Source organism: Lissotriton vulgaris, chromosome 5 (genome assembly GCF_964263255.1).
Source record: "Lissotriton vulgaris chromosome 5, aLisVul1.2, whole genome shotgun sequence".
In the NCBI taxonomy this organism is placed as follows: domain Eukaryota; kingdom Metazoa; phylum Chordata; class Amphibia; order Caudata; family Salamandridae; genus Lissotriton; species Lissotriton vulgaris.
The window spans coordinates 891585751-891613407 of NC_141693.1; the positions used below are offsets into that span (position 1 = coordinate 891585751).

General features: G+C 43.2%; 1 protein-coding gene across 3 annotated transcripts in view; it reads left to right on the forward strand.

Annotated features, from left to right (window-relative positions):
- LOC147711757 (protein FRA10AC1) overlaps positions 1 to 27657 on the forward strand; it is a 354287-nt gene that overhangs the window by 167821 nt on the left and 158809 nt on the right. For all 3 annotated transcript variants that reach the window (XM_086922478.1, XM_086922479.1, XM_086922480.1), the window contains exons 7-8: positions 665 to 748; positions 2791 to 2875. In XM_086922478.1, coding sequence (XP_086778604.1) covers positions 665 to 748; positions 2791 to 2875 — 169 coding nt within the window. The remainder of the gene's footprint in view (positions 1 to 664; positions 749 to 2790; positions 2876 to 27657) is intronic.

The window sequence follows — 27657 nt, forward strand, 5'->3', positions numbered from 1 at the left end:
AAAATGTGTACATTTCTCTTGATAGTGGATAGTAGTTGATAAAGAGCATAGTTTTAATGTCCCCCTCCTGCATTTGGTAGTTCTGTCTATGTAGAAGCATGTGAACCCCCTAGGGGCTGTTCATCTGAGATGTATTCTTTCAGGTTTATGGAGATTACAGGTAACCACCACTACAAATCCGGTTATCATTGTTACATGCAAACAGTTTTTATTCAGGCTTCAAAATTGTATGTTAAGAGGCTGTATTGTATACGAGTGCCTCTGCTTTTGTTTTTTAGCCCACTCCCATCCAATGAGCCCTCAGTGACCCAAGAGAAGTTGCAGTGAGCGATACAAGGCATAGTTTATGGTGTTTTTCCTGTTTCCCTACGCCTGCTGTTGTTAAATGGAAAATTCAGGAGCTTACAGTTGAACAGTCTGCTTTCTCCTTTAGTCAGGTGTGGAATCCAGCAGCCTCTGTCTGTTATCTTATGAAGGTGTTTGTCCTGATGCAGAAGGGTCTTCACCTTATTAGGTTGAAGAGAATCTCCATGTCCCCTGATACTGGTTTTGAGGCAAGGAATGATAGTGGTTTGGGATTAACTTCGAACCAGTTGAATCCGCGACTGAGCCTTGTGTTTTCCCTCAGTACACATACTTTTATTCTATTTTTCTCTGTACACAGAGCAAATGATAAGACAGACTTGGATGTCATTCGAGAGAATCATCGGTTCCTGTGGCAGGAGGAAGATGAAGTTGACATGACATGGTAATTTTGTGATGTAATAAAATGCAATATATTTTGCTAGACTGGGAGGAGGGGGGTCGGCCATGTGTAGTGCAGGTAAAACCTGTTAGCTTCTGAAAACAGTTGAAATCTGATTTTCTGTTCTCCAACATCTTGGTTTTGTATTTATGCTTGTAGTTTAGTTGTTGTGGCATAAATTATCCAAAGTAAGTCATTCAAAGCTAATTACTGATGGTGGCATCAAATGCTAGCCCGTTCGACCCCTTAAATAAAACTCTACAAAGATTTTTCTGAACTGATTTTATTAAAATATTAGGAAGTCATCAACACACTTGCAACACTCATCCCATACTGTTGCACATCTTCTTCCAAAATAAAATCTTTGATTTGTTCCCCCTCCATAGACGAATAAGAAGGGTGCTGTGGAAGGACCTGGCTCAACTGTGCCGTTTTAAAATAATGGGGTTATTTAGGTACTGTTGATATTATTTCCAAGATGGGCATTACATAGAAATTCTATTTGATAGCAGACTTACAGCATGTAAAAAAAGAATTGGCAAAGCCTATAGGTCTCGCCTATGCAAGAGTTATTGGCTTTGCCAATGTGTTTTAGCCATGTTGTACACCAGTATGACTGCTCTTCAGCATGGCTAAAAGTTAGTGGCATAGGGTATAGGGGAGTTGGAGTGTCATAGAGTGCAGTGTTGTAGAGTGGAGTAGAGTGTTGGTAGAGTGGAGTGGCGTGGAGTGTTGGGGTGGGGTAGAGTGGGGTGGGGTAGAGTGGAGTGGAGGGTTGTAGAGTGGAGACACATAGAGTGGAGTGGAATACAGTGGAGTACGTTGTCGTTGAGTGAAGTATCGTAGTGTGAAGTGTCGTGGTGTAGAGTGGCGGAGAGTGGAGGGGCATAGAGTGGAGTAGATTGTCATAGAGTGGAGTGACGTAGCATGGAGAAAGCATGGCATGTAGATAACTGCCATTACAGACAGCACATTTTCAATTGAAATGACCGTTACATATTGCACAGACATAAAGTTTTACAGTTAAAACTATCCAGTGCACAAACAATAGCGTGTAAAAATGGCATCACGTAGTATATTGATTTGTTTTGATCGTATTGAAATATTTGTTTCTAGTACACTTCATAATTACAATAAAATGATTAATTTGTGATTTCCTAATTTAATACATTCAGAAATATTTGCACAGTTCATTTACAGAAGTGTTAATTGTGTTGTGTGCTAGAAAAATGCCTTTCCTCTCATGCCCCCAGATTGTCAACTAAAACCTCTCACTTTGAAGTCAGAGAAAGAAAAGTAAACACCAGGCTCCCTGCAAAGACAGAGCCTGACATTTGACTTCTATTCTTGAATGCACAGCAAATGTGTCAAGATAAGAACAAAATGTAAAGGCCTGTTTGCAGAAAGTGAGTACTCGTAGAGGAATACAGTAAATAGGCTATGATCCATGGGAGGGAGTAACTCAAGCTAGCCATCCTAAAATAAATAAACCCAGCAAATAGAAAGCAAGCAACTTTGATTACAAAATAAAAAGCCAATGGTAAGCAATAGGTGGAATGCATTCCCAAGGATACTTTCATAATATCCCCAAGAATTCTTTAGCAAACTAGACAGTCTGATAGGGTTCCACTGAAAAAGGCAGAGAGAGTATTGTGGCTAGAAACATGCTGAGTACTGTTTTGAAGGTGTGGCGACTTGAAATGCATCTTTCAAAACAACTTTGTAGAAAGATCTGGTAAACAGCTGCAAAGGGGAATGTTGTATGTAGGGTGATGGGTAGTTCTGTGTTATACAGGAGGGGCTACAGCAAGTGTTACAGTGGGTGTTCCGCAGAATAGGTGTAAGATCAGATGCAAAATTAGAATAATCTGACAGGAGTTGAATTTGCAATGCACCTGGTGGGGGCCGTTATTTGATGGGGCAAAAAGGATAATGAAAGGTACCCTCAAACCTTCCGTAAGCATAAACCACATAATAGTTGTTCCTAGGAAGCCAGAAATAGGGTGTTTTGAGGTATGCTGAGCATGTTTTTATTCTGTTGACAGGGAAAAGAGACTGGCAAAGAAATATTGTGATAAATTATTCAAAGAATACTGCATAGCGGATCTGAGCAGATACAAACAGAACCAGGTTTGTAGTACCTATGAATAGTGCACTGTGCTTAAAGAAATGTTTTATAAAGGGCCCTTGGAATTTTGTACCAATTTTATACCAATTATACAGCAGTGTGCATGACTTGAGATAGTAAATTGGCAGGTTCCACATCATTTTTAGGTGGCCCTCCTTTACGGTCACACCCTTCAGTGGTTCACCCAATGAATTTCTTCAAGACACGGGAGTCTTGCGGCCTCCTCCTCTTCAAGGGTACCCCATCACTTTGTGTTACACCTGTCGTGTAGTTCCTACCAATCCGTAGAACCTGCGCATTGTTTGGATAACATAAACTAAGGGCTTGGTGTCAAGACTGATTCCGGACACCCCCACAGGATATTTTGGCCTATCGACCAGCTATCTCACAGTGGCACTGTAAGCCCCCCCTTGCCTACCAGGGAGCGAATTGCTTTCTGGCAACCACTGGACATGACAATCCTGACCCCTCAGGGATCGTGGAAACAGTACAGAACCTTTTGCTTAGTCACTCTTGCTTACTTATTCTCCGAGATATATACAGAGAATACACAGTGAGACGTTTTCAATAATATTTATTGAACCAACGTTATTCTTGTATAAAATACGTGTAGTGTAATGATTAGTAGACAGAAGCAGATAAATGTGATTACCAGCACCAAAAGCGTAAATTTTAGATATAGTTCTTTCCTGGTGCTAAACAATGTATATATACAGGCATGTAAACAAGGAAGTCCTCTAGCATACTCCTACTATGCGAACTCTACTCTAAGTGTACATACATGTGTATAGGTGTGGAGCCAAGAATCCCCCCAGGAGGTGATCCAACCCCTTTACCTGATGGGATAGATTGAAGGACCCAGTCTTAGTCACGAATAGGACACCCCTCATGAGATGTCAGACCGCTGCATGGTGATTTCTCAGCACACAAGGACCCTCAGTGTCAGCGGAAGTACCTCCGATGCTAATCTATTGCGATGCTCATCGTTTATAATAAAAAGCAGCTATGCGATGTGCGCATAGATTAGCGGTGTTATGTATGTATAAATAGCTTTGTTGCCCCGTGGTTGAATTTAGTGATGACATTTGTACGTAGTGCGAAACGCGACCTTGTACATGATGTTCAGGTCGTCGTGATTATGTTTGGCGAAGCTAGATTTAAAAACAAGTTTTGTTTCTGAGAAACCAATCCAACATTGTCAAGCGTGCAAATGTGTGCAAAAGGTCACAGCTGGTAATGTTATTTGTGAGGACAATGTAAGAAATAAACTGCTTCGCTACATGGGCTTAACTCTGGAATATAACACTCCATTGATGCATATCTGTGACATTCTTTTCAACTGCAGCGCTGAATTCATGTTCTTCTTGATATGTAAAAATACATGTCTTTTATACAGTGCTTCATACAATGGTTTTGTTGTTTCTGCACGCTAGAGATAAACCGTGGACTATGGGCACTTAATTGCCTCTCTTGAAAAGAGCTAATTAAGTGCCGTTAAATGGGAAAGTCTGAATCCAGGCCTCGCCTGGATTCAGACTTCTGAGCAACAGATTTTCAGAAATGTTAGCTTAACTCACTGGGCTATTTTGCTGGTATGGTGTTTTTAGTCCTCTAAAAAACCTTGAAAGTTAAGTCTGCCTTTTGTATGATTTTGTTACAGATGTCTTTCCCAACTTTTGGCAGTGCAGAACGCCGCTTTTTATCTCATTACAGGCAGATCGTGAAGCCCATTGCCCCCCCTCACTTCTGACAACTGGCACCTCATTTCGAAACTTGTTAACTTTCGTGATTTTTTGTTTGTTATGAGATCAATGACTGGCAAGAGCTATGCTTGTTTCCACCATCTTGTCCTGATTGCTGTGTTGTGGTTCATCTGTGAGTCATGCACCCTGAGTCTTGCCGTGGGTGACGTCATTCTCCCCTATGAGCTGGAAAGCTCTGAGTATCTCGCGTCCCAAATATACTTGGAAAAACGACAATGTGAAGCAACCAGAGCACACTGATTAAATAAAAAAATGCACGTCTTCCAAAAAGAACACCAGCAAACGAACAGGACAAAATGCTCACACCGTTACTTACATAGCAGGACAGACTCACAAGAGCCGCAGACACAATGATTTACATTGTTCAGATCTTTGATGTATTGTTTAACTTCATCATAGATCGTTAGAACATTGATCTATAGATCTTCCCGTTTAATATTCGATTTTAATTTGCTGAAAATGTGATGCAATCCCAAAACCCCCTATAATTGATTTGTTATTTTTCGATCATAGAACGTGTGGTCGAAACACAAACACTTCCAGAATACTATAGACATGTGCTTGAGATTGATAACACATTGTGAAATATTTGGAAGGAAATAGCTAATCTTTTGATTTTTCTAATGGTTGGAATGATGAGGTAATTGTATAGGTGTTATACTTAAAAGGAAAGAAATGCCTCGGTATTCCCATTTTGCATCATTTCAACGGCATGCCAGAAAGTGAAGGAGTATATATACATGGGCTGTGTAGGGTGCCTCTGGAATGTTGGTCATTTTTCACAGCGTAGCTACGGCTTGTTATTTCAACCATGTAGAACATCATGTAATGGTTAGAGGGAGTCACATTTGTGACCTTTTGGGGGCCAACAGAGGTCTTCATCATTCTATCTTTGTGGGAAAACCTTGGACCCAGACAGGGATAGATTTCCGAGTTGTGCTGAAAGGACCAGCAACACTAATGCTTCCAAGGGAGTACTAGCGGTACAAAAGGGGGTGGTGATGGACGGAGCATCTGAACCAATCAAACACTCACACCCAGTCAACAGATCTGGGTTTAATCCATCACCGTTCTTTAGCCCACTCTGCCACCCCAGTTCGGACATGGCCATATGCAAATCAGTCTGACCCTGTGCCTCATGGGAACAGTCCAGCCCGAACTGCCAAGCCATGCCTTCCCTGGACAGGAAACAAGCTTCCGAGGACCGGTTTCTGGCATTTCAGCCGTCTTCAGCCCGGCTTGCTTGAATCCAGTGGCAAGGTGAGCAAGGGACTCACGTCTGAGCATACCCTGCCAACTTATGGCGAACAAAGCGGTACAAAAGGGGGTGGTGATGGACGGAGCATCTGAACCAATCAAACACTCACACCCAGTCAACAGATCTGGGTTTAATCCATCACCGTTCTTAAGCCCACTCTGCCACCCCAGTTCAGACATGGCCATATGCAAATCAGTCTGACCCTGCGTCTCATGGGAACAGTCCAGCCCGAACTGCCAAGCCATGCCTTCCCTGGACCGGAAACAATCTTCCGAGGACCGGTTTCTGGCATTTCAGCCGTCTTCAGCCCGGCTTACCTGAATCCAGTGGCAAGGTGAGCAAGGGACTCACGTCTGAGCATACCCTGCCAGGGGTACAGCAGTTACCACCAAGTTTTTGAAGTTAATGGTAGTGTTAAGTGTCATTTTTATAGCGCATAATCACCAACGGTTTCTTAGCGCTTGTGAGAAAATTACAAACAACACCAACTGTTGCCTACCACAATACCCACTTGGTCAGAAATTCCCTTGCCCTAAAAGCCTGCAGAAACAGAAGAATTTTCAGTTTTTTCCTGAATGGAAGGAGAGTGGCTTCCCCATGCACATTCTCCGGCAGCTTATTCCACAACTGGGGAATCAATACTGAAAAGGCTCATCCACCCAATGTGACTTTGCCAAACTGTGGACAGGACAACAGGATTGCCTCGTACAACCGGAGGCATAGTCGCAGAACATATCTCCTTAGATGGTCTTTGATATATCCTGGTACCGTCCCATACAAGGCCTAATACATAGGCCCTTAATCCTAGTTTTCTGCTTAATTGGAAGTCAATGCAGTTGTTGCAGCAATGGTGTAGTGTGTGATCGCCTTGGAAGCTTAAAAACTAATCTGCTGTGTTGTTCATTACTATTTGAAGCTTCCCTAACAGCCTTTCTGGGAGCCAATATATAGTGCATTTCTGTAGTCTAGTCATGACACAATCGGTGCCGTCACCACAGTTTGCATAGTTGAAAAGGATAGGAGGGGTACCAATTTCCGAAGTTGCCTCAGAAGGCCCACACAATTCCCTACCACTGTCGTCACCTGCCCGGTCAGTGCCAGCTTACTGTCCAACTTAACACCCAGACTCTTCACGACAGGCACCGGTGTTGGTGTGGTGCCCAACTCTTGTGGCCAAAAAAGATTTTGACCGGGGTATGCCACCCGTGGTGATTGCTAGAACCTGGGTCTTATCTGGGTTTATTTTAAGCGAGTTAGCAGTCATCCCATTCATTGTAAACCTGAGTATATTCTGTGCGCTAGACTGTGCTTGCATAGAATTATCGATCCAAAGGATCAGTTGAGTGTTGTCCGCATAATTAAATACTTGACAGTCCATTTGTGCTAGTGCTGCCACCAGTGGCTGGATGTAGATATTAAAAAACAGTGGGGACAAAGCGGAACCCTGGGGGGCTCCACAGGACAGTTCTTCTTTACTAGATACACAGCCGCCTAGCTGGACCTTTTGTGCCGATCCATCATGAAGGAGGAGATCCACTGAAACGCCACGTCTGTGATTCCCTGCTTCTGAATATGGTTCAGCAACTGTGCATGGTCTACTGTGTCAAACGTGGCTGTGAGATCAGTAAAATCAGACGTGATGGCTTCTTCTTATCAGCCGCTACCCTAAGCTCATCCAGTATCGAGAGCATCACCAGTTCTGTACTATGGTGGGCCCTGAAACCCACCTGCTGTGCATGAAGCAGCTGATATTCCTCTATCAATAGAGAAAGGGTTCTGAGCACATGTTGTTCCACTTCTTTTGCTAGAAAGGGGAGCCTAGACATTGGCCGATAGTTCTTCAGGTTTTTAGGATCTGCCCCTGCTTTCCTCAGTAGTGGAGTTACCATGGCTTCCGTTAAATTTAGTGGAACCTTCCCGGTTGCCCGGAAGTGATTTAAAAAGGAAAGCAGTTCCACCCCTGCCACAGGGAGTGCCATTTGAACACCTTGGGCTGGCAAGGATCTTCTGGTGAGCCTGATTTGACTCTAGCCATAATGCGTGATAGGGAGTCTATATTCCGCGTTGGGAATACTGAGAGCTTCTCACCCTGAAGATCAGGTATCTACTCCACTAGCAGGGGGCATGGACTGATATGGGTGTTACTTATTTCCGTTAATCCCTAACTTCCTTTAAGAAGTTCTGTATCTTATTGCAGTCCTCCGTGTTAGCAATAGCCTTCTGCTCCCGCCATTGGCTAAGTTCCTTCCACTCTTTTAAGGTCTCCTTTTGTGTGTTGCTTGCCTCCCTAATCCTCAGCTCATAGAACGCTGACTTCCTTGCAGTGATAGCTTTTTTTATATTGGGCTGACCTTACTTTATATACCTCAAAAGACTCCGGTTTCGCCATATCCTTTCATACTGGTGTAGTGTTTGTTACTTTCCTCTTAGTTCCTCTGTATAACAGGGGGTGCCTTTACCTCTATTCCTTACTCTTTCTCTCTATGCAGGGGCCACCTTATCAATGGCTTCTGTCATCCTTCTTGTGAACCTCTCACTCTCCTGATCTAAATTCTCCTCATATCTCCCTGGATACATAGTCTATTTTAGTGCGTCCCCTAGCCTGGTTTCCTCTATTTTATTCCAGTTCCGTACCGTCTGCCACTGTGGGCATTGGTTCCTGATTGACTGGGCAGTGGGATCACAAGTCTGATTAGATAATGGTCCAATCAGCTACAGGTTTCAATCTCCAATAACTTTGCAGAAGGCAAGGTTGTCCATATAAGGTGTAAAGTATGGCCCTTATCGTGGGTAGGGGTCTCCACCAGTTGTTATAGCCCCAACATGGTCATCGACTCTACAAGCCTACTCGCCTTGGTCCTGGTCCCAATGATAGTTGAAGTCCCCCCACCACCAAAATTTGTTGGTATCTAGAGCACGAATCACTGACCACTTCCATACACAGATCATTAAATAAAGGGGTAGGCCAGGGGGTGGTATACTACCCCTAGGACCTCCGCCCCATCCAGGCTTTCTGCTACAACCCCTTCCGCAGTCATATGCCTTAGGCTGAGCACTGCCACCCCCCTCTTTTTCCGCCCTGCCGTTTATGCATCAAAATATCATCGCCTGGGGGTTTGGCCGCCACTATATCAGGCCCTGAGCCCTCCTCTTTCCAGCTTTAGAATGTTTGCCTCTTCTTCCTGCAATAACGAGAAGACTTCCAGATTACTTGTCTGTAGGGACCTTGTGTTCATCACCAAGGCTCTTAGGCCCTTCCCTGGGTCATCCTGCTACCTAATCAAGGTCGAATCGCCCTTCCACACAACCCTTAATCTCTGACCCTGTACATATTTCCTCTCCCCCCCCCCCTTTATTAGGGAACAAATTATCCGCCCTTAAATTCTCTTCACCCAATTCATGCAGTGACGGTAGCCTGTCCACACCTTTCAGCACCCACAGTTTCTTCTCTGAATAGACCAGCCTTTGACCAGGGGTCCTGACCCCTGGACGAGGTCGGATGCGGACGGGTGCAGACGGGTTGCCTACGCGTGGCTTTGGCACACCATCGGCTCATCTGCTGTGTGTCCACTCCAGCCTCCTTAAATTAACACGTCCCCCCCTCAACCCTCCAATCCGCCCTGCTGTGGAGCAGCCGAGTCATGGGGAAAACTAGACCACTCAATGGCGAAAACCACAGTGGCAGGAGAGTAAGGGCTTAAAAGGAGGCTAAAAACAGGGCTTTAAGTGGGATGAAAAAACTGGGGGGTCTCTCAAGGGGGCGTGGCCAATGTAATTAAGGGCATGGCTTACTAACACGTAAGCTAAAAATCTGTGCTTAGCACACAGTGCCGCCCGACTGGTATTTTGTTGTTTCTGTCATTGCATCTAGATATATGATACAAGTGAATCCTTACAAGAAGTCAGGACTATTGGCTTTGTCAATGGTTGTTAGTTGAATAAGATAAATAAGCAGCAACTCTGGCTTGTATATAATATTGAAAAAGCTTCCACATAAATCCCTAGTGATACCACGACAATGTTGCTGCTCCTGAGTTCCGAGAAGAGAAATCAAGAGAGAAAATGACTCTCTTTAAAGGATTTCTCTTTCCCCTATAACGCTTGAAAAAAAAACTTACCTCCTGTGCCAGGGCACAAAACAGGGCCCGATACAGACCCGTTTCGAGGCCTCCTTAAAAAACTGCCGGTGCTCAGACCCAGAGAGACCCGGTCCACTTAAAGCCCTGGCTAAAAACCCAAGTGAATCTAGCGGGCAAACATAAAACAACAATTACCACATTAAAACAATAAAAATCAGTTAAAACATCATGGCACGTAACACTGGTATAGTCACAGTTTTATTGAAGTGTCTGGAGTGTGCGTCTCAATATCAAAGAGAAAGTTCCTGCGGAAAGAGGGGCTTCATTAGATGATAGGAATCAGCAGACATTTGAAAGGGAAGGCTGCACCTGGCAAGGCACAATCCTGTGGAACAAACCAACTGAGTACTGAATATATGAAGAATGGAGAAAACATGGTCAAACAAACAGAATTTATTGTATTCATCTGTGGAAGGAAAAGGTCGGTTTAACAATGCACTAAACTATTTACAATTCAATCATAGGCCGTGGTTACTGTGTTCCCTAACTGGTAGTATATTTTCTCAGCGTTTAGTCATGCTTGTGATCACAAATTTTGACTCCGTAGGGCATTGTAATTCAGAGAGAAGGCAAGGATGCATTCTATTTATAACTGTTGTCTGTTGATCGAACTCTCGGCGTTGGAGGCGACTGGAGGCTTCCCTTGCATCGTAATCTGGCTGGGGCATAGAGAGACGCTACTGCTTGCCGGACCCGCTCCGCGGGTCCCGCTTCGCGCCACTGTGCTGTTGTCTGGCCAAAAAAGTGCAGAAGGCATTTCCTCCACAGGGCTGCGAGCGTGCTGAGAGCAGGACTCAATCTCCCAAGAGTCCGTGCTGCTCCAATCACCTGAATCACCTGGTGACGCTCTCCCTGGTGGCCACGCCCCCCTGCATTCTGGTAAAAGAACTTGGAAACTGCTGCCAGTTGGATACCTGTTGTCTGTTGATCGAACTCTCGGCGTTGGAGGCGACTGGAGGCTTCCCTTGCATCGTAATCTGGCTGGGGCATAGAGAGACGCTACTGCTTGCCGGACCTGCTCAGCGCCACTGTGCTGTTGTCTGGCCAAAAAAGTGCAGAAGGCATTCCCTCCACAGGGCTGCGAGCGTGCTGAGAGCAGGACTCAATCTCCCAAGAGTCCATGCTGCTCCAATCACCTGAATCACCTGGTGACGCTCTCCCTGGTGGCCACGCCCCCCTGCATTCTGGTAAAAGAACTTGGAAACTGCTGCCAGTTGGATACCTGTTGTCTGTTGATCGAACTCTCGGCGTTGGAGGCGACTGGAGGCTTCCCTTGCATTGTAATCTGGCTGGGGCATAGAGAGACGCTACTGCTTGCCGGACCCGCTCCGCGGGTCCCGCTTCGCGCCACTGTGCTGTTGTCTGGCCAAAAAAGTGCAGAAGGCATTTCCTCCACAGGGCTGCGAGCGTGCTGAGAGCAGGACTCAATCTCCCAAGAGTCCGTGCTGCTCCAATCACCTGAATCACCTGGTGACGCTCTCCCTGGTGGCCACGCCCCCCTGCATTCTGGTAAAAGAACTTGGAAACTGCTGCCAGTAGGATACCTGTTGTCTGTTGATCGAACTCTCGGCGTTGGAGGCGACTGGAGGCTTCCCTTGCATCGTAATCTGGCTGGGGCATAGAGAGACGCTACTGCTTGCCGGACCCGCTCTGCGGGTCCCGCTTCGCGCCACTGTGCTGTTGTCTGGCCAAAAAAGTGCAGAAGGCATTTCCTCCACATGGCTGCGAGCGTGCTGAGAGCAGGACTCAATCTCCCAAGAGTCCGTGCTGCTCCAATCACCTGAATCACCTGGTGACGCTCTCCCTGGTGGACACGCCCCCTTCACCTCCCTCTCAATATTATACGAGACACACACCCGCTGCGCGGGAGCGCGCGGGAAGCGCCCGGGAGAAGCCCGGGACAAGGGCGGGCCCTCTGAGGCCCTCTGAGGCCCTCTGAGGCCCTCTGAGGCCCTCTGAGGCCCTCTGAGGCCCTCAGAGGCACGAGAAGGCTAGGCTAGGCCAGTACTCTTACATCTGGTTTCCTACATATTGTTTTGACCTCTATGACCCATTTGAGAAATGCTATAGAATGTTTGTGATACCTATATAGACTCTGTAGAGATAGGTTGTCTGATATAGGTGTAGTTCATGAAATTTAGATCTCAGAAAAAAATACTACCAAGTAGTTCAGCATAGGTGTACTAATAGCAATTTCTCCTACACTGCTTAATCGTTTTTCATTGTCTGACTGAGATGATGACAAAGAAATTAAGGTCTGGGAGAATACTGGTAGGAAGATCAGGCTCAAAAACCAGATCGAATCCCCTCCGAAATAAACTTAGTCAGGCCACTAATCTGAAAAGCACCTGCCAGCTTTTCAATCTCTGGGAAAGGAGCAAGAACAAAGCTACAGGGGCGGACAATAAGGCAGAGGACATTAAGGATTCTGGAGCTATCCATTTGGACATTGTACCCAATACCTCGCGAGAGATGCCTGAAATTAGCAAGGTAATTGCGGACAATAGTTCAGTGGCAACAATAGTAGCACCATTATCCTCCGAGTGTGGTTTCTCTCCTCCCCTATTCTCCACAATGAAAAACAACATTGATCTTGTACCAGAGGTAGTTATAAAAATAAAAAAAAGACACAGAACAAGATAACTTGCATATTGGGATAATTCCACATGATGATGCCCTCCAGAAAGTAAATATATCACCAACAAAAGTGTCATTCAACAATGGGCTGTCTCCAATGATCCTAGATAAAGACCTATGTCAAAGGTATCTAGAGACTGACCCGGCCAAAGCTGAGATGGACCAGAACACCCCGGTAATGTCGAACCATGCTGGTTTACATCTTTACAGCAGTACCCCTTCCAAGTCCTCACACTCAAATTTTTCCATGAGTCCAAATTTAAATCTGACCGGGATAAATGCACTTCAATGTAAGGGGACTGATAAACCTTTTTCTGATTCCCTCCATATACTAGAACATCTACTGTCGTCCATCTTACAATTATTGGAAAAATTTGTGGGGGGATCCGACTGTGTACTTGACACAGTGACCCAAATTTTAAAAGTCTTGTTGGGGAGCCAAAAAGAGAAGGATGCAGTCCCGAAGGAGCTGTCCTCTCCCTCTTTAGCTCCAGTTGAGGTAGGAATAAAAGATCAATCACTAGCAGCTAACAATGTTACAAATGGAGTACATGAGGATGTAAAAATAAGTGCTACCCAGCCTTCCCCCATCCTAAACTGTTCTTTAGTTAACGATTCGGAAATTAAAGTTTATGGGGAACCCCCGCTAAAAACTGGGAATGACCTCTTCCCTATTTTTAAGAAGCAACAGGGAGAAGGGGACAGAGAAGGGGACAGAGAGGCGGACGCTATCCCGGAAGAGAATAGCAATAACGGGAAGTTTGAGATAATAAAAAAGAATGGAAAGAATAAAAGGAAATTATTGAGACGGATAGAAAAAAATAGGCAGAGGAAAATCCTCTTTAGAAAACATCTAAATTCCCCCTTACAGAACGAGGTATATCAAATTCAGGTGGCAGCTGAAAAAGAAAAAAAACCCGAAAATAAGATTACTAAAGAAAATATCGTCCCCCGCCTCTGGCTACTCCAGCATTAATATCTATTCCCACCCCCCTTCCATTATTAACAACCAATATAAATACCCTTTGTCAACAAGTTACCAACAATAGGGATATAATTGGGCCAAAAAATCTAACATCTTCAGGACATGAGCAAAATCCTCTTGGCCAAGTAGCTCCATTACTTAACCCCCTTGCAACATCTTTTCTGGGAGCAGCCGCAAGAGGTGTCTCTTCAATAGAATCTAAGGAGAAAAACATTGACACCGTATGGGTGGAATTTTCCCCACTCTTCGATGCTGAATGCATCCTGAATAGATCCCTCCTGCTTAAATATTTTCAAGATTCTGCCAACCTGAAACTTATACAATCAGCCGATCTAGATAGGGTTCAACTATTAAAATCAGAAGTGGGGATGATAACTAGGGGGAAGTTTCATTCTAAGTTAGTAGCCAATCTAATTCTGCAACGCTCAGAAGATCTGCAGAGTAGAGGAATAGATGTAATTCCGGTGTTAGGGCATACTAGACAAAACAATGTTCCCAAACTCCAAACTCAACAGAAGCTCCCCTTTTCTCTGTTGCAAGCAGCAACAGGTAATATAAATAAGGTGGGTGAGATTACAGAGTTGAAAATATGTAAGTCTAAGGATTCCCGTGTAGTATCCTACGTTATCCCTACCTTGCTTTCTTATCAATCTGCTATTGGAGAGGAAAATGCCCAATGGAACTGGCTTCCCAGAGTACTCGCTGAAAAATCCTTAAGTAATCAACTATCCAATCCGCACCTTTAGCAAAGAATTATCTATAATATCCTGGAATGCAGCCGGTTTAAAAAACAGTCCGGAGAAAACAGCATTCCTTTTGTCCCTAGAGGCAAATATAATATGCCTCCAGGAGACATGGTGCACTGATAACATTCAAATAGGGAAAGACTATTATGTATTGGAAGGTAGCGCCTCCTCAAATAAAAAAGGACATGCCAGCGGTGGTATAGCTTGCCTCTTATCAAACCGAATAAATTGGGACTACGAGCATTTTTTGGACCCGAGTAACCTCTTTCAGGTAGTAACTTTATTTGGGTCTGCTAATCCTACAGCTGGTAACCGTCTGGTTCTGATAAATGCTTATATACCTCCAGAAGTTGGTTTTAATGCAATCTTAAAAAAGGTCTTCCTCCTTATCCAGAGTATCAGGAAGAAAGATCCAAGAACGGTTATAATTTTAGTTGGTGACTTGAACTGCAAGATTTCCAACTCTAGCTTAAACTTATTCTGTGACAAAATGAGAGAAGAAACTCTCCATATTCCTCGAGCAATGTTCCCTGAAAATATAAAAACAAACAAACGTGGCAAACTATTACTAAATGAGTTGGCAGAAACGGATGGGATTATTGCAAATGGGAGACTCCCTTCGGATTCCCCAGCTAGTTTCACGCATAAATCCTACCAAGGGGAATCAATTCTTGATTATGTAATACTGGGGACTCAATCATTTGAGTTGTTGAAGGACATCGATGTGATCGATACACCGTTAAGTGATCATAGAATCCTCTTCATCTCGATGAATGTAAAGTCTTCTAAATGTGATCAGTGGACTCTGAATAGTGATCAAACAAACTTCGGTACCAAATCAGGAAGGTGCTACTGGAATGCAAGGGCACATCGAAATTTGGAAGCAATGCTCGATGTAGCAATATCAGAGCTTCCTTCCTGGTATGGCTCTGAAATTGAAAATTTCTCCCTGTTCTTGAAGTCAGTGATAACAGGGACAAAAAAGCTGAATAAGAAAAAGTCCATTGGTATATTCCCCTGCCCTCTGAGACTGCTTAACATAGAAATTAATAAATGAGTAAGGGCCCAATATTTAAATAGAACAGGTGTTATAGCACAACAAATAACAAAGCTAAAAAGGAAAAGGAGAAGGCTTTTAGCCTCACTACGTAAAGAAAAAGAGGACGCCATCTGGGTAAAAATAAGAGAAGCTGCTATTAACGGGGAAATGAGGCAATTTTGGTCCCTTATAGGTGAGGGGTGCGGACTGAGAACTAGCCCTTTACCCATCCCTATTGAGGAACAAATATGGAGGGATTTTGTCTCTAACCTTTATGCAAGCAATAATGCGGTGACTCCCCAAGAATGGCCAATTGAAATGAGTTTACCTTTAGAGCCTTTTACAGAAAAGGACATAGACTTAGCTATCGGGGAAATGAGGCGTTCAGGGGCTATGGGCCCAGATGAATTGCCCATTAACGTACTAAAACAGAACAGGGCTAAATGGAGTACGCTTCTCTGCCCAATTTTTAACATCTGTTTACTAAGAGGTAAGGTCCTACCCTCCTGGAAGGGAAGTATCCTGATTCCATTCTTTAAAAAGGGAGATCGCCTATCCCCTCAGAACTACTGCCAGATTGCATTGCTGGATGCAATCGGCAAAGTTTTTACAAGATGTCTGCTCAAACGAATAAACGCATGGGTGGAGTCTTCAAATATTCTCCCACTCGAGCAGACAGGCTTTAGGAAAAACCATGGGACCATGGACAACTTAACCGCCCTCCAGGTAATAATCGACAAATACATCGGAGCCAGAAAGGGGAGAGTCTATGCGGCATTCATAGATTTCTCCACGGCCTTTGATAAGGTCGACCGACAAGTATTGTGGAGAAAACTATATGCCCTGGGAATGCCTCATAGACTCTTACGTTTGGTACAGGATTTGCATGATAACACGTGGTGCAAAGTGCTGTTGGGGGGAGAAAGGGGCCTATCCCAGCTCATTCCATCGGCGAATGGCCTTAAACAGGGCTGTCTTTTAGCTCCCCTCTTATTTTCCCTTTACGTTAGCGATCTCCCCCTTACTTTATCTGCATGTGAAGGAATTGCGCCACGCCTGGGAGACAGATATATCTCTTGTCTAATGTATGCGGACGATATATTAATTTTAGACCTTACCCCAAAAGGTCTTAACAACCGTCTGCATTCATTATACACTTTCTCCGAAGAGCATTTCCTGAAAATAAACATCTCCAAAAGCAAGATAATGTGTATGGAGGGGCGGAAAAAATTGAAGTTGGAGCACATTAGCTGGGAGCTGGGAGGCCAAAAATTAGAAAGAGTAAAAACATATGTATTCCTGGGCAAGGTTGTTAACAGCAACTTGAGCAACAAATCCCACATAGAAAATAGCTCCCGTAAGGCAAAGTCTCAGGGAAATGGCTTCAGAGCATTGTACAAATCAACCGGCAAAAGACACTTTGTCCACCTGCTGGAGGCTTTCAGGGCAAAAGTCCCCCCAACTCTGCTTTACGGCGTAGAATTAATCGACTTTCTCGAATGGGGTTTCTTGGACACTATCGAGGGCATCCTCTTGAGAAGCTTAACTTCGGTTAATAATAGTTGGAGTGCAGCAGCCCTTCGCTTAGAATTCGGTCTAAGAAGTAGCTGGGCACAGGGCCTAGCAGGAGTTATTCGCTGGGTTATCTGTTTAATCAAAGGAAAACCAGCCACTCTAAGATCCCTAATCACAAAAGAGTTGATGGGCCCCCTGAAAGAGCATTCGATTCTTATAAAGAATTACAGGAAGGCCATTACTCTCTTGGACTTGGAGGAAGCCACTCTTTTAGACCTTTCTATGCACCAATTAAAATTAACATTAAAACTAGCTACATGGAAGCTAAGCTACGAAAGGGATCGCAACTTGATTATACAAAAGAAGGGGGTTACGCAAGCTGTTGATTCTTGTTTATTTAGACAAATACAACCTTACGCTTCCTGGAACATACCCCACGGTTTACGCCGTTTTTGGCTGCTTCTTAGGCAGGATCTCCCTTCCCTGAATAAGTTGTTGGCCAAATGGCACGGCATATCTAATGTATGTAACTTCTGCAATGTCTCAGTTCAAGACTCTATACACGTCCTGCTAGTTTGTCCAGCATTAATGGCTTACCGCCGTCTCTGGGTAAAGCCTGTATGTGTTCAGTTTGGTATTTTATCTGCAAGATCTCTGATAGATGCTATCTTTAGCCCTCCAAATGAAATTTTTTGTAACAGAATTTTAAATTTTTTCAAATGTTTTTTAGAATTGTATTAGACGAATGGTACGTTAACTTTGTATATTCTTTGCTAGTATAAGTTGTTTACATATGGTTTCATTTTATTATATTTTGTTTGTCACTATGTAATATGTGGATCTCCAAGGAGTTCAAAAATCATATTTAAATAAATAATTGAATTGTATTGTTGGATTTATTTACAACATGGCCTGTGATTAAAGTAGTGGATGTTCTATTTATTTATTATCATGCAAGCTGTGTTATATTGTAATGCTTTTAGGCCCAGCAAAACTTGCGTCAAAAAGAAACTCTTGAAGGTTGTAGTACATCTGTTTCTCTGTGGGTCATTTGTGATGCATTCTAGGAAGCTGAGCACTGATCCACAAGAAATAACAGACTGGCGTAATAGAATGCGTTCACCCTACAGGTAATCCAACTTAATTGGGCTGTTATGGTATTCAGTAATCAAGTTTTTCTCCAAATAAAGTGCACAGGTATGCCATTCATTTTTTTATCACAATAATAATTAATCCCTCTCATTCAAAAGGCACATTTTAATGATTCTGAACAACCCAAAATGATTCTTGTTTATCCGAGAATATTTCATTCAAAGGTACCTAGACTTATAATCATAACAGCACTATTAGATTTATATACCTCTTTTTTAGAAGGACCTTAGCTTAATTTTCGATAATCTGTCTCTCATGCTTACATTAGAAAGCCATAAACCCATACACTCATCCTTCACGTTATCCATAGCTTTCTGAGAGTGACACCAGCAACATAACCTAAATTGGAACTGAATGCACCGGGTTCCCTTATGTATCAAGGGCGACCTATTCACCATTGATAGCTATTCGCGAGATTGGATCCGACTGCCGCTTCATTCCACCATATCTTTTTACTGTGAATTTCCTCATGGGTTTTTTGCACACTGACTTGCACTGTGAGACGGAATTAGACCTAAATATCATAGGACATTCAAATTTTTTATGATAATGATGTCGCAATTTATCTTTTTATTTGCTATACCTAATGCTTTGCGCCTTTAAAAAACCTCCAGGCTTGCTACCAGGAAGAGCAAAACAATTGTTAGATGTTCAAACTCTGTAAAAGATGCACCTTCTTGAACAAACAAGAATAATTATAATTTTGGGCTTTTGAAAATTTACTAAAATGTGCATTTCAAACGTATTATATGAATTATTACTGTGATAAAAAATAAATTGCATACCTCCACACTTAATGTAAAGAAAAACCTGAATATCATAACAGCACAATGAAGTATGATCACATTTAAGATGAATGCATTCTGTTGAATCACGCTCTGTTGTATTGTATTTCAACATTTTTATAGTGCTTACTGACCATATGTGGAGAACTGAAGTGCTTGCCTTCATGGGTATCTTGCTACACAGTGTCGGGAGAATGATATAAAGTGTGTTTCCATGTTTTCCAAGAGGACCACTGGGATGGGATTATTATTATGTGAGATGCAGCGCTTAGCAGTGTGATGGATGAAGAATTGTGTGAGAGAGGTGTGCAGTTTATGGTAGCTTTGAATATCTCTGTAGGTCCGTTTTACGGTTAGGAAGTTCTGCCCTGGGTTGTCCAAGCTGAGATATTTAGTTTACAGTTTATGATCCTGAGCAGGCATAGGTGGAGGGAGAAATGGCAGAAGAGATCTTCTGGGGTTGGCCGGGGTGGACTTTGCTAATATCATACTAGATCTGTTTGTCGTTGTGAGCTTCCAAAAAGCGGTCATAGTATGTAACTCGATGGGACCTCCAGTAGTGGACTAAATTAAGTCTTTCTTTCCCAAGCAGTATATAATAAGGTGGCCCCAGTATTATAACATCAAAAAGTGTTAAAGAAAAGACAACAATTCACAATAGAATTCAATTGCAAAAAACAAAGTATAAACAAGACTTTTTGTTTTAGTGTTATTTAATCACACTGAAACGGATCCTCTTTTCTTTAAGCCAATATTTAAGGGCATACATTTATAACACAGTTTCAACATGACAGTGCCCAGAGTGAGAAGGAAGAAAGGTAGGAGGAGGCTGTGATTAAGGTGAGGTAGTGGGGTAAAGTTCAAATGGTGATAAAATAAATCACAGACGGTTCTGGCATATATTCCTCATATGCCTATAAAGCAGGTGGTCAAGTACATATTCATTGCAGTACAAAATATCTGTACAGCTTTGCCATGTATCACAACGTTTCACAGTAATGTAAGTACTGTTGAAAAGACTGGCAATTATCAAGTGTTGACGTTTCGACCCCAAATGTTGTGTTGGTTTGTTCGAGCCTTACTCGGGGGGGGGGGGGGTCTTCCTCAGGACAGTGGTGTGGGATGAGGGGTTACCTAAAAAGGAAAAAGGATGTAGTGTCACATCCAAGCTAAGATTAAAAACAAGGTAAACATAGTCCCTTATACTGGGCTGGACCATTATAATTACTGTGAGTGGCAAAGAAAGGCGACTCCCACTAATCAATAGTGGAGAAACAACGGGCTCCGTGGCTCTCAATGAAGTGACGGGCGAGAGTGGGAAGGCACCTGTAGGAATAAGGTGACCATCAGCCAAATGTTCAACAAAGAAAAAAACTGAAATGCAGACTCCGAGTCTAAACACTTTCTCAAGGTGCCAGCGAATGACAATCCAGGACAATCAAGGATTCATCGCTAGAGTGGCGGCAGCATCCTGTATCTTTAATTGTATACAGCTTATGGTTCCCAAATCAATCAAGGGAGAATGGAGAATCCGTCTGAGAGGAGAGAACAAACCAGCTAAGAATAATAACCCAAACACGGGTGGTCAATGAAACATTGAAGCTAATGCTTCCAAAGGTGCCACAGGGTATGCTCAAACGTGAGTCCCTTGCTCACTTTGCCACTGGATTCAAGCAAGCCTGGCTGAAGATGGCTGTAATGCCAGAAACTGGTCCTAGGAAGCTTGTTTCCGGTATAGGGAAGGCATGGCCTGGCAGTTCGGGCTGGACTGTTCCCATGAGGCACAGGGTCAGACTGATTTGCATATGGCCATGTCTGAACTGGGGTGGCAGAGTGGGCTAAAGAACGGTGATGGATTAAACCCAGATCTCTTGACTGGGTGTAAGTGCTTGATTGGTTCAGCTGCTCCGTCCATCACCACCCCCTTTTGCACCGCTTTGTTCGCCATAAGTTGGCAGGGTATGCTCCGACGTGAGTCCCTTGCTCACTTTGCCACTGGATTCAAGCAAGCCTGGCTGAAGACGTATGTAATGCCAGAAACCTGTCCTAGGAAGCTTGTTTCCGGTCCAGGAAGGCATGGCTTGGCAGTTCGGGCTGGAATGTTCCCATGAGGCATAGGGTCAGACTGATTTGCATATGGCCATGTCTGAACTGGGGTGGCAGAGTGGGCTAAAGAACGGTGATGGATTAAACCCAGACCTCTTGACTGGGTGTGAGTGTTTGATTGGTTCAGATGCTCCATCCATCACCACCCCCTTTTGTACCTCTTTGTTCGCCATAAGTTGGCAGGGTATACTCAGACGTGAGTCCCTTGCTCACTTTGCCACTGGATTCAAGCAAGCCTGGCTGAAGACGGCTGTAATGCCAGAAACCAGTCCCAGGAAGCTTGTTTCGGGCCCAGGAAGGCATGGCTTGGCAGTTCGGGCTGGAATGTTCCCATGAGGCATAGGGTCAGACTGATTTGCATATGGCCATGTCTGAACTGGGGTGGCAGAGTGGGCTAAAGAACGGTGATGGATTAAACCCAGATCTCTTGACTGGGTGTGAGGGTTTGATTGGTTCAGATGCTCCGTCCATCACCACCCCCTTTTGTACCAATGGGGTGGATGGGTGGCATGAATTAATGAAAATTACGTAAGGCAGCCAAGCGCCACGTTAGAAGCAGGACGCCGGTAGACAAAGAGATGACTGTATGGACATGTCTACCGGTCGTGATGGCAGTGAAATTAAAGGGGCGGTTGACTACACCCGCGTTGATTTTAAAGAAGAATGGGAAAGGCGTCTGAAAAGCAGAGTGGTGCCCTGGAGACTACAATTGACTAATGTCCCTCTGCGCTGTGCCTACTCAGTGAGAGAGGAGCTCAGAGCCGTGGCAGATGCTTGAAACAGCATGTGTTGATAACAAATCGCGGGGTCGACAGTCAAAGAAAACTAAACCCCTGTGTCAAAAAGTGGTCAGCGACCCGTTAATTAGCCTGTGATGCGTCAATGACAAGTGAAGAGGCCCCAATTAACTCTATGCAGAGAAGGCAGACTACATAATAACCAGCCGATGGTTGTGTGAATCTAACAACTGAAAAATACCACGGTTGCTAAGTAAACGCGTCCATGAACCTGCCACCAAACCGAAACCAGCTGCTACATTGAGCAGACCCCCCAGGATATAGAGGCATAGATTTGCAAATTTAGCGGCACAAAAATGTAAATTTAGCGGCACAAAAATGAAAATTTAGCGGCATTATTGCGGCACTTTATTTTAGTCTTAATCATTCCTTTTTAGCCTTAAATCTACGCAAACTGATTTAGCAGAGTATTTAACTATGCAATAGGCATTATAAACTTCGAGTTTTTTTGTTTTTTGCTATATTCTCCTTTGTGGTAACATTCCATGAGTATAAGCTCAGTCAAGCACAATAGACCCCAGGGACGCCCCTTACCATGAAGACGTCAAAGACACTCCGGACCATGGAGATGTTGGAGACACCCCTAGCCATGGAGACATCATCTCCTCACCCTCTCTTCTGACAACAATGCTGGTACAGGAAAGAGTTTAAAACGCCTGCACTATTAACTGGCCCAATCTGTAAAGTGGCGCTAATGTCTTTGCACGTGACAGAAATCATTCTTGTCACTTTGCAAACACTTAAGTCTAGTTGGATGCAGTTTTTTCCATGTATTGTATTGTATCTTTTATTTATTTACCCCTGCTGTCCCGAGTCTGCAGCTCGAACAGAATATGCCAGGGAAAGACCAACAAAATGTTTCTTTCCTTTTTTGGATCCATTTCACAAGGCAACGAATGGAGAGTTAAGAGCCGCTTGCTGAAGTCACAGTTTTCCTTCAGCAAGCTTGAAGGTGGCAGGTCATAGGGCTCCACGGACGATTGACCAACAATCCTCCCCAATCCCCCCCACCCCCTCCCGCCCACGCCTTTTCCTTCCTGAGGCTGCCGTAGGAACAGAAGAAAATGCCCGAGAAAGATGAAAGAGCACTTTCTCGAGCTGAAATCCAAACACTGCCTGGCTTTCTCAAAATTCTCGGAGACTCACCTCATCTTCCAAAGCGCATGGACATAAATCCCTTAAGGCGTGCAACAGGAGTTAACAGGCTATTACGGCTGTACAGTGCCACGGAGTGACGTGTGCGCGTACAGCCAATAAGCTGTCACCATCTTTTTTGCTGCCTGCCGGAGTCCATTTTTCGCGGCCGAAATGTTCAATATCGCGGCCATCGCGCTCTTCTGCTGATTTCGCGATTATTTTGCAAATCGCGAAATGGCGAAATGCTGGAGGGTCTGATTGAGGCCAAGATTAGAATTAGCGCACTCACTGCTGAAGGGGCCGAAGTGTAACTGGACCGGGATCACTTGCGCAGCCGAGTCGATGCTGTTAAATGGTCCTGACGTGACGCGTGATGCGTGCACGCTTGCTGCCATGGGTGACGTTTAGGCGCAGCATGCCGCCCGACCGGGCCGTTTCAAAATATGAAGAAAGACTTCATAATGGTACCAGCTTTGTAGTTTAAAGTGTAATGTAATAACTGGTGGACATAAGAGCATCAGAAGGGTGCCTTAAAAATAAGGTGGAAGTTTGCACGTATTGTGGAGTTCTTAGATGCTGGTAAGATTTCCTTGTTATCTTTGTTAATGCACGTGCTTAGTGTTATGTTCCACGCGCGTCTCTTGAAGAGTGTTTTCATTCAAGAGATGCGCTCCTCGTGGCATCCTGCACAGGCAACCTTCAACTGTGGGTCTGCGACTTCGACAGTTGAGGTTTGCCGTGTGTGGACGTGCTCCTGTGGTGCTCTGTTCTTTTGGTAATAAACTTACCTTACTTCAATCTACGATGCCTCTTCTTCGTTCCTGTGTTCCTTGAAAGCGTCTCTTTACATTTGGCAACGAGGGACTCCTTTTTCATCAAAAACAGAGTATCACCAACCTTGCACCATCCAACTTCCTCATCGTATACTTCTAGAGCATGCCGTACATCCTTCCCCATCAAGAAAACCCGCTTTAATTTGGCCTCTCGCATCAAGGTATCGGACATTTTCTTCACTTTCCTTGATTTCTTTCACTTGATGCGCCTCTTCTATGACGTGAGACGTTAGCGAGACTGCTCTCTCGTTCTAAGCATACGTCATCACGCGCACGCGCACAATCACGTAGCTACGCTCAGCTACGGAGAGGGGCCATTTTGTTTTTGTTATTAAGGGTTACCATGGCTACAATTTCACGATCGCAAGGATCGGAAAGAAAATGAATAATCGCATGTCTCTAAAGCATCAACGGTGAGCAGATTTTTAAAGTTATTTCGTTTTACTTGCATTTCAGACATTTTAAAAGTTCGTTTTAAAACAAAACAAGTTATTTCCTTCTGAATCTTCTACCAGTTTCAGACTTTTGCTGTTTCAAAGTACTTTACATTTATTTTATTCAAGCAACATGGCTACTAACCAGCAAATTGTCAATTTAAATTATTTCCTACCAGTTCCTGGTAAACCTAAGGAACCTTGGAGACATTGGTTTCAAAACTTTGAAAGTTACTTAATTGCTATTGGAGCTGATGAATATGCACCAAAGAGAAAAATGGCTATTCTCTATAGAAACCTAGGAAAAGAAGGAAGGCAAATTTTTAATAATTTGCCAAATCCTCTTCCAGCTTCAGGAAGTGGAGATGAAATTAATGAATATTCTGCTGCAATTTTAAAATTAAATAGAAAATTTCTTGATCAGCCTAGTGTGATCCTTGAACGTTTTAACTTTATGAAAAGGCGTCAAGAACAAGATGAAACTATTGAAGAGTTTATTTCCGCTTTGAGGAACCTTGCTTCTGAGTGCAGTTTTGGCTCTTATTTGGACACAGCCCTTAGAGATCAATTTGTATATAACTGCTGTCACAAAAAAATTCAAGAGCGTATACTAAGCTGCAGAGATCCATCTTTATCTGAAGTACTTGAAATGGCCAAAGGAATCGAGAGATCAATTGTATCTTCTAAGTGCATCTCTGAAAGTACCTCTTCTTTTATTCCAACTGACTTGAGCGTAAACGCAGTTTATTCTAAGGGCAAGCCGTTCCAAAGACCGTTTCAAAGGAGAACAAATACTTTTTGTTTTCGTTGTGGTTCTAAATCACACTTGAGTAACAGCCCTACTTGCCCAGCTCAAGGAAAAAAATGCACTTTTTGTCAGAAAAATGGTCATTTCCAATCTGTGTGTCGCAACAGAAAGAGTTCTCAAATTAATAACATTTCTTATTTTACAGGCGAAGATGCAGATGTTCAATCTATTGATTCTGATTTGAAAAATTTTACTATTAGTTCAGTTAATATTGATGCCAATAAGGGAAATTTAGCTGTTAAGGAAATTCTCTCTATTCATTCTGTTTCTATTTTTATGGTTGATTGCATTGATTCAGAACGTGTGAAAGATCCCACTTGCCTGGTAATTGTTGATCAAATTGAAATTGACATGATGGCGGATTCTGGTGCCCCGGTGACCATTATATCTGACCATTTGTTCAACACCCACTGGTTTTCAAGAATTACTTTTGAACCTTTAGACATCATACCTAAGGGATATACCGGCAAACACATTGACATGTGGGGTTTCTTCATCACCAGTGTAACTTGTTTGGGGAGGTGTATTTACACAAAAGTATATGTAGCCACTGATGGCAAATGTATTGTAGGGTGGCAAGACCTTGCTAAAATGGGCCTCAAACTTGTTCCTGGTTCAGAATTTCCTGTTCAGATTAATGAACAAAGTACCTTTTCCTTCATCAATCTTATTGATGTAGGGATTGTCAACAAAATTATTGCTGATTTCCCAGAAGTTTTTAAAAATTCTGTTGGTATGATAAAAAACTACGAACATCGCATTCGTCTCAAGCCCAACGCTATTCCTGTAATTCACAAGTTGAGGAATGTTCCTCTTAGCGTGAGAGACGATTTAAAAAAGGTACTTTTGAATATGGTTGATGAGAAAATAATTGAAGCTGTGGATTCTTCACTATGGTTAGTCCTATTGTTGTCGTGAAGAAAAAGGATTCCAGCATTCGTCTCTGTGCGGATCTTAGATCACTTAATCAAAATATTCTTATCGACTGTTATCCTTTGCCCAGAATTCAAGAACTCCTCACCGGCATTGCAGAATCAAAATTGTTCACTCTCTTGGATTTAAGGAGTGCTTATCATCAAATTCCCCTGACTAAATGCTCTTCTGAACTCACCACGTTCATTACTCCTTTTGGGGCTTTCAAATATTTAAGACTACCTTTTGGGTTAGCAAGTGCCGCAAGTGTGTTTCAAAAATTTATGGACAGCGTCTTGTGTGGTGTTAAAGGTGTACAAGCATACCAAGACGATGTTTTGATTCATTCTAAAAATGTTGATGAACATATTAAGGATTTACGAATTGTTCTGTCTCGTTTCAAAGACGTAGGAATCACCCTGGGTGAAAAGAAATGTAAGTTTTTTGTGGAAGAATTAGACTATTTAGGTCATTCTATCTCCACCTCAGGTATCAAACCCAAACTCTCTCTTACTCAGGCTATTTCTAATGTACCTGTCCCTAACAATAAGGACACTTTGAGATCGTTTCTCGGTCTCACCGAATATTACTCAAGATTTGTCATGAACTATGTCCAGTTAATTCAACCTCTCAGGATGCTAATTAAAAAAGATGTTACTTTTTTATGGAATGATGAGGCAAATTTGGCTTTTAATAACATAAAAGAAGTCATCGTAAATGCTCCAGCCTTATCATCTTTCACACCAGGTCTGAAGTGTGGCATTTACGTAGACGCCAGTCAGAAAGGTCTTGGTGCAATCCTTTGTCAGTGGAATGGTTCTGTAGAACACACAATTGGTTTTGCTTCCAAATCACTTAACAATGCCGAATGTAATTATAGCACAATTGAGAAAGAGGCTCTTGGTTGTGCATGGGCTGTAGAAAAATTCAAAGTCTACATTTGGGGTTCCCATTTTTTTATTATACACTGATCATAAACCCTTACTACATCTTTTAAACGGAAATGGTACTGGTAAAGCCTCTTCGAGGTTGGTAAGAATTCTTTCTAAACTACATGATTTCAATTTCAGCATTCACCATATACCTGGAGGTAAAAATATGAGAGCAGATGCACTTTCCAGGTTGCCCTTGGAAAGTGATGATGATGTCCTCAGAGATGACGTTGAGTGTGTCGTAGCTTCTTTGGAAGACTTGGTTTTTTCTCCTCTCTCTATTTCTGAGGAGGATTGGTTCAAATGCTATTCTGAAGATGAAACTCTTGTGGCAGTGAAAAATTTAATAGTTTCAGGCTGGCCAAGAATACGTTCTCTTCCTGCCCCCTTGAAGTCCTTTGCACAGGTTTCAGAGGATTTGACTATTATTAATGGTATCATTTTTAGGGGTGATCGATGTGTTCCTTCTTTGGTCTTGCGAAAAAAATTATTTTTTGCAGCTCATCAGGGTCACTTAGGTGTAGGTGGCACCTCTCGCAAATTGAAGGAACATTTCTGGTGGCCTGCCATGGAGAGGAACGTCAACGATTGGGTTGATTCTTGCAGTACTTGTCTGGTGTCAGACAAGCACTGGAAATTACAAAATCTGCCTTTACATAATGTTCCCATTCCTGAGGAATCATGGGTCAAGTTAGCGATTGATTTTTCTGGTCCTTTTGAGATTCTTCCTCAATCTCAACGTTACATAGTCTCCCTTGTTGACTATAACTCAAAGTGGTTTGACTTTGATTTTTGTACCCACCCAG